Here is a 7,847-nt window from a genome sequence, read left to right on the forward strand (position 1 = left end):
TTTAAGTTTAAAACCAAGCCAAGCTAGGCAACAGCCCCTTCCAGAGAGACCAGATGCAGGTTATCAAGGCTGACTTGGGAAGCTGTTATAACAGAGGAACCAAGCCTGATGAGCTCTGGGCTAGCAAGTAGATTCACCACCTCAACTAAGTGATCGAGCACAGTGAAGACACGTATTGATTTTGCATTTTGAAAAAGCAGCAGTTGAAGGTTAGCTACTCTTCCTGCAAGCTCTTGTCCCTTTCAGCATCCAATAGTGATCCCAGTATCCCTTCCAGGTTAGAGTAAAACAGCTTGTAAGTACTTGGTACAGTAGTCACTAGAATTAAAAGCTACGTTAACAAAATTAAATAGTCTAGCCCATTGCTTCTCTCCAGCCCATTCATAGGCTACTAAAGGCACCCAAAAATTATATAAAGCTAATGCACTAGAAAAAGTAAGATTGCCTTGACCTCTGTCTATACAAACTACTCAGCACTCTCCCTTTGAGCTGAGGGATTAAGTTATTCTTCTCGGTTAGCACCCAAGAAGGTTTGTGTGGCTGACTGGCACTGCACTAGGTTGCCACCTCACCTCAGCACACATCCAGAAGATAGGGATGGCTCACATCTGTGATTAGTTTCATATCCAGAGGTGATGCCAGGATAACCCCACGTCTCACACTCCTCACGGCTAGTTCTTTGCATAGGTGGGGTGAGCCACCTTTTATGGGCAGAGAGATGCAAAGTCTGTGCACCTACAGGTTGAAATGCCATACTGCTTCAACAGCAAAGGGAAGCCCAGCATGCTGCTGTTCATCCGGTGCAGCCACAGCATCCTCACATGTGAGCAGTGCCATGCTTTTAGCTGCCAAGCAGTCCATGGCTCGGAGTAACAAACCATTATGAGATCTTAAAAGCAATGTCAGTTCCAAAGCCCGTTTATCACAAAGCATTGCCACCCCCCTTTCTCAGTCAAGGCACTTCCATGACAGTAGGCACACAACAGTCACCTTCCTATACAGGACACAGCATAAAATAGCCATGTGGTCCATTTGTGTTTAGCTCCTGTAACACCTGAGCAGTCTCCTGCACAGGACTCTGGGCCCTAGCTGGACAAAACTCTGTTTTACAGTCCACAGGAGGAAGAACTGCATTTCCAGGGTCCAGCACAGCCAACAGCTGACTTCTGATGTCCATCAAGGGGAAAAAGCATCATTGATCACTCACAATTAAAGAAACAGGAAGGTTTTGAAGAAGGCAGTTAAGGGTGTCAACCCACAGCTGTGTTACGAGCACCACACATCTACAACTAATCTCTATTTTTGGTAACACCGATGGTATGAGAGTTTTTCAAGATCATCTGATAAAACAACCAGTGACTAAGCATATCAGATCCTCTCCCACAGGCACGTCTCCTAATACGGCAGGCTGTAGGGCCACATTTCCTGTCATCACATTGCATTTTCATTTCCAAAACACTCTTTCTGCCTCCAGTAGGAAGGGCCTCACTACAAGGACATGTGCAAAGAGAGGACTCCGTTCCCAGCCATCCAACCACTCCGTTTCCTGACAGGCACTGGCCAGCTTTGCAAGGAGAGCCCTGCAGCTCTAGTACAGCCTGCTAAAAATATAATACTAGTACATATTTTGAAAGACCCTTTTAATACTAGTTAGGCAATACCAAGCAGCCACCACTACATAGCTTGGATAGACAATATAAGCACTGTAGTGTTTCCCTGGAGACTGGCAACTTTACTGAACAGGAGGAAGAAGCAGTGCTAAAGAGACATGAGCAACAGCCCCTGGTCCTTTGATCATTTGGAGAGCCAGAATTGCTTCCCTGACTATAAGCCCACTGCCAGCAGAGCACTGCACACCTAGTTGTGCTGGGAGGCTTATGCCAAGCTACAGAGCCGTCCTTCTTCCACCTCTTCATGCACCTCGTGTTCAGACCAGCCCCAAGGCCTGCAGACACGCCAGCAACAGTTAGTCAACCTGGACTTTGTCCTTGGGTCAATAGTAGGGCCCGAGCTTCTCGAAGCCTGAATAACTGGGCCACTCAGGAAAGAGGCCATAGGAGCACCGAGGGCTCCCGAACCGGTCAAATGCACAGCCAGAGTCAGGGCCCTGTGGGGGATGGACAGCTTCCTGAGCAGACTTCAGTTCTGACCGTACGATCCTGTAATTTGTGCCCCTGTTGTTGTCCCAGTACACCTTCCCACTGCACTCGAAGGAAATGGCAAACTCGACCCTTTCGTGTGATTGAATTCCCTCAGGCAAGCTGATGTCAAAGGAAAACGTGTCCCGATCTGACCCTCCATACGTATCCTTGACATACTGGCATGGGTAATCTACAAAGCTTTTCCAGGTGTCAAACGTAATCCGGATCTTCACAGTCTTTTCAAAAGCGAGGTTCTTCACCTTCACCGTTCCCACAACAGATCGCTCCTTTAGCACACAGTTTTCAAGGCACACACAGTCTGTCTCAAGGCGGTTTCTGAAGTCCAGGTAGTCCATAGAGGGCTGAACAAAATCTAGGACAAAGCTGTCCTTCTCCACTGTTGTCAGACCCACAATGTTGTCTATCAGCTCTGTGATGTTGAAAGGAATATCTAGTGGATCATCAAACTCTGAGAACACCTTCACCATCGTCAGAGCAAAGCCTCTGCTGTCTGCAAATGACACCCTCTTCTTCACTTTGTTGTGTGGGAAGGAGTTTGTTGCCTCTTCTGATCCGTTCAGTGCAGCCTTGCTACTCAGCTGGATGCAGGGTCGCAATGGCTTGCTTGGCTTTGGAGCAATTTTGCAGGCACACTTCTCTCTTCGCAAGGGTGAAGAGCACAGGTACAGCTGCATTGCTACATCCACAGCCATTGCTTGCTTGTGAGGAAAATAGTCTAACACTCTGGAAGATAAGAAGAAGGGCCAGTTGATGTTAGAAAAGCACTTTATTAAGAATTTTGTCGGACAAGTGATATACTGCTTCCCCCCAGCCATCCCAAATAAACTTACTTTTATCAACCCCCTGAGTCTCTCAGGCTTAACTAAAAGCAGGTACTTGTATAATGTGATTTACAGACAGAGTGAGAAATACACTATAGCAGAAGGACCAGAGCCTATTGTATCCTTGAACACGATCTCTTCCAACTGCTAAAAGAACAGAGTCACCATTTGAAGACACACACACAGACATTGCCCTACTGGGCTAGCAATAGCAGGCTCGAGAGAATTTCCAACCCAGAGCAAAACCCATGGCTCAATCCTGCCAGTGTTCACAAAACCCAGAGATTATCAAATTTCAATGCTACATAAAGCAGTATTCCTGCTGTGCTTTCCTCCCTCCAGGAGAGATTCTCCCTAGGGCTTCAGAGGCTTTTGTAGGAACAGGAATTTAGTTTGTCACAAGCTGCTGTACACAACTGACTTCACCTTTTATAAAGCCTCAGATGTCTGGTATTTTTAGCAGCTAAAAACCACTCGTTCAGTTGAAGTACATTCTTTGCTCATCAGAGTCTCCCAGACCCGCTCAGTCTAAAGTGCCTGCAAGTAGGATTGTAAGGACAGCAACAGTCTGATAAAGCAGAGCATTAGAGACTTAGCCAGCACTGCTCTGCACCTTTATTTCCTCTACTCCACTTAAAACATGAGAGCTCAGAATGCCCACCAGCCAGTTTTACCTCCAGCACAGAGTTCACACCTCAAGCCTCCACAGCATTTGTGCTAATCCCCTGGGAAACACCCATATAGCCACAGGGCTCTGCTAAACACAACTCATCTACTCGAGGTGAGGTTGACCCTGGTTTTGGAAACAAGTCCTTCTCCCAGAAGGCACAGGCTATGTGCCCCTCCACCACAGCCTCTCCTTCTCCAGCACCCAGCCCATTCCTCTAGGCATGCAGCACCATCTCTCTTTGTGCACCAATTCTAGGGCAGCTCCCACCCAGCACCCTTGCCAGACGTAGCCCTGGAGTTGCCCCTGCAGCCAGGAAGCTCCCAGAACATTCAACATTGCACCTATGGCTCCTGCCCTTACACTGAAGTTCAGATGGACACTTTTAGCAGACCCTCTTTGGCCTGGCTCTGGGTAAGCCACTGAACAGATTTATCATGCATATCCTCCTTAAGTTAACTGTATTGCAGCTGACTTTAAACACAGAGTATTCCCTTAATAAAAATCCTGTTTGGCTGCAGGCCAGGCTCTAAAGCTGCTCCCACCACGCAGAGCAGGATGAGCCAGCAGCGTTAGCAGTGACCACCAGCCTTGTGATGCGGCAGAGCTCTGGCTGCCAAAGCCATGAACAGCCAGCTCTAGTGTTTGATTGCTGCTCCTGTGCCAAGAAAAAGCAAGAGTTACACTCTCCAATTCAGTGATTTAAGTCCCCACCCTGTAACACCAACACAGCAGCTCTGAGCAGGCTTTCACAGCATTCGTTCAGCACGGGCATCTGTTTATTTAGAGCCCAACACACCCACCAGCTAATTCCTTCTGCATTGCCTCCTTTCAGCTCAAGGGCAGCTGTACAAGACAGACAGCAGATCCACCTGTCTGCTAAGACCGTTCAGCTCATCTCTACCCGGTTTTGCCAAGTTTTTATTCATACACACTTTATATAGGTCATTTCCTCCATTAAATTAATGCAACCTCCAATGCTTCTCTTACTTGGGTCAGTTTCATCTGCATTGCATCTTTTCCCAGGGAAATTTATTCAGCTGAATTTCTGTAACTGCTGAGAAGTCAGGTTTCATTGTAAGCTTTGGTTATTCACAGCTTTAGAATGAAGAGTCATGAAATATCCAGCCTAATGGCATTACTTGGAGCTTTTTTCCAAGCTAAGAACTATAGCAAGAGCTTTTCATAGAGACTATGAAAATAAGCTTTGTGCTTTTACAGCTCATTTGATATCCCAGACAACTCTTTCTGCACTTGAGAGCCTGCTGATGCCCAACTCACAGCCAACAGAGGAAAGTTCCCTTTCGAGGCTGGTGATGGCTGTCTTCAGATGCTTTGAAGGTGGGAGAAGAGATACAATTTCGGGAGCTGGGAGCTCGCACAGGTAAGAAAGCTCTAGGAAGCAAACAGTGCAAGGGAGGCAGCCCTAGGCAGGTACAGGGGCCGAGTCCTTTCCCCCCTCATCTCAAAAAGGGAACAAATCCGACTCTCTCTCTCGACTTCTTCCCGCAGCTTCATTCTCTCCAGAGGAGAATGTCACCACTCGCTACTCCCTCCTCTATTTTTAGGAAGGAGAAGCAAGTCAGAGCACAGGCATTACCTACACATGTATTTATTTAACCCCTTCGGTTGCCTCTGCGCTGCTCCCCGCGTTACCTGGGGCCAGGTAAGCCCCTGCGGAGGGCTGGGCGTGCAGCAGCGGCCGAGCCGAAAGCGTTCAGCCGTGACACGCTGCCGGGCGAAGCAGCGCTCGGGCATCCTGTACCCCCTCCTCCTCCCCGACTCAGGAAAGGTCGAGCCGTCCCCAGGGCGCATCCCGGTTCCCGCGGGCATCTACCCGGGCTGTGTGTTAACTCGCTACAGCTCGGTCCCTCCGCAAGACGCAGCCAAGCCACAGCCAAGCCAAGCCGCCCGGACCCAGGAGAGGCAGCAGAGCACAGCCCGGCGGAGGGGCAACCCCGCCGCCCCCGGCTCACCCGGAGAGCTGCAAGAGCCAAGCCCAGAGGATCCCGTTCCCGTCCCCGCCCAGGAGAGGCACCGCGGCGGGGAGCGCCGGCACCGCTCCCGCACACCCGAGGGGGCTGCGACCCCGCGCGGGAAGCCCGCGAAAAAGGCAAGGAGCACCACGACCATCCCGGCCGTGCCCGGGGAGAGGGGGGCGGCGGCGCGCCCGTACCTGGTGCAGTGCATGGGGACGGTCCGGCAGCCACAACCCGCCACCGGCCGGGGGGGGCCGGGCCCGGCCTCTTAAGGGCGCTCGGCCCCGCCCCCAGCGAGCGGCAGCCAATGAGCGTGCCCCGAGCGGGAGCTCTGCATGCGAGGGGGTGTGGCCGGCGGGAGGGGGCGGGGCCGGGGGGCGCAGGTACAGGGGACACGGCGGTGCCCGGCGGGGACACTGCGCCGAGCAGACCCACCCCCTGCAGCAGGGCGAGCTTGCTCCGGCAACAGGGACAGGCTCTGCCTCCGGTCCCGCACTGTGCCAAGGTGCCGTCCCTGTTTGTCCAGAAACACGGAATCAAACAGGTTCCGTGACGTGGAACCTGTGGAAAATACTTCTGAGGTAATCGAGTTCGACCTGCGACCCAACAGCACCGTGTCAAGTAGACTGCGGCACTAAGTGCCACGTCCAGTCTTTCCTTAAACATTTCCAGGGACGGTGACTCCACCACCTCCCCACTCAGTCCGTTCCAATATCACCCCTTCTGTGAAGAAATTCCTCCCGATGTCCATCTCAAACCTCCCCTGGCACAGCTTAAGACCATGTCCTCCTGTCCTGTAGCTAGGTGCTTGGGAGAAGAGGCCAACCCCCACCTGGCTACAACCTGTTTTCAGGCAGTTGTAGAGAGCAATAAGGTCCTCCCTGAGCCTCCTCCTCTCCAGGCTAAACACCCCCAGCTCCCTCAGCGGCTCCTCATAAGACTTGTCCTCCAGACCTTTCACCAGCTTTGCTGCCCTTCTCTGAACACGGTCCAGCACCTCAATGTCCTTCCTAAACTTAGGGGCCAGAATTAAGAAGGACAGAGTAGGCTTTGTGAGTGCCACAAGTAAGCAGCTAAACCCAGAGGAACGTGCTCTTGAGACAAGAAAGACTTTTTGGGACACCCATGTTCCTGGCTGAGGTGGCCCAGGGTGTTTGGGTGCTCAGGGCCAGGTGGGGAGGAGGGTAACTCACATACTCACATCTTGTAGCTGTGCTTGTGTCTGGGTAGAAATCTCCAGCAAATACTCAAAAATCTGCTTTCCATGCAATATTTATGATGTGCCATGGGAAAAATTCTAGAGGTAGCTTCCCTCTATGAGGGAAAAACACCTGTAGGGCTCAGCTGGCACAGAGACCAGCCCCATGGGAATCCCTATGCACATGTGTAGAGCTGGGAAGATGCTTCCAACAGCCTGAAAATATCTGCCAAGCAACTCGATGCTCTGGCATAGACCTGCACTGCTTTGCAGGGCCAGCTGGGCCAACAGATCTTCCCAGTTGCTCTCCTGACACCAGTTCCCATTTCTGCTCCCTTGGGCTGCTCCTGAGTCCACGTCAGCACAGTACCTGATGTCCTCGATGGTGTGAAAAGTGTGCATAGAGCTGGCCTCCCTGTCAGAGAAGCAGCTCTGGGGACAAATGCCACCTCCATGGGCAAGCAGCAGAGGTGGAAAAGCCTACTGAAAGATGGAGATGATGCATTTACTTTCTCCCCGTTGGGATAATAGTATTTACCTCTTTTTGTGCCACATCTGGCCTCTAACTGCACAGCTGCGAGCAATGCTGCTGTCTCTCACTCTTCTTACAGAGCAGAAAAGCAGGATTGAAGTGTCAACATTTGTTTTCAATTAACTTGTGGAAACACAGACAGCTATTGTTAAAGCTGGAGACTTCCTGCTGGAACCTGCCATTTAATACGCTTATTACTCTGCAAGGCAAAAGCGTTTTGTCGAGGGGAAAGGAAAAACCCACACATTTTTTGTTTTATAAACCCTTTTTTAGATGAAGGCAGTGGTTAGATTTAAAGACTCCATTGCAGGAGTCTTGCAGAACTACAGCAGTATTTCATGTGCTGAGGGTATGGTGGGATTTCAACATGTGGTCAAGCAGGGATGAGGGGAGCCCTGTTCAGGTTTGCCCAGGAGCCATAGACAGACATGGGATAAGGTGGTCATGGCTCATGGGCCCTCTCCAGTGCTGCCTCCCTTTCTCCATGC

At 50.9% G+C, this 7,847-nt stretch overlaps 1 protein-coding gene across 3 annotated transcripts; it reads right to left on the reverse strand.

The window, feature by feature from the left end:
* Positions 1-613: 613 nt before the first annotated feature.
* PPP1R3B (protein phosphatase 1 regulatory subunit 3B) lies at positions 614-5,891 on the reverse strand. 3 transcript variants are annotated; one of them, XM_027891833.1, is made up of 2 exons: positions 5,827-5,891; positions 614-2,885 (listed from the first exon to the last, which is right to left on the reverse strand). In XM_027891833.1, exons 1-2 carry the CDS (start codon positions 5,838-5,840, stop codon positions 1,994-1,996), a joined length of 906 nt encoding a protein of 301 aa, XP_027747634.1. In that variant the 5' UTR covers positions 5,841-5,891; the 3' UTR covers positions 614-1,993. The 3 variants fall into 3 exon arrangements, with proteins under 3 accessions (XP_027747634.1, XP_027747635.1, XP_027747636.1); XM_027891834.1 differs by having other exon boundaries at positions 5,781-5,867; XM_027891835.1 differs by having other exon boundaries at positions 5,775-5,842.
* Between the last annotated feature and the right edge of the window lie 1,956 nt (positions 5,892-7,847).

The sequence above is a fragment of the Empidonax traillii genome, unplaced genomic scaffold (assembly GCF_003031625.1).
Source record: "Empidonax traillii isolate 1590-97213 ecotype Southwest subspecies unplaced genomic scaffold, ASM303162v1 scaffold331:size1191723, whole genome shotgun sequence".
Lineage (NCBI taxonomy): Eukaryota > Metazoa > Chordata > Aves > Passeriformes > Tyrannidae > Empidonax > Empidonax traillii.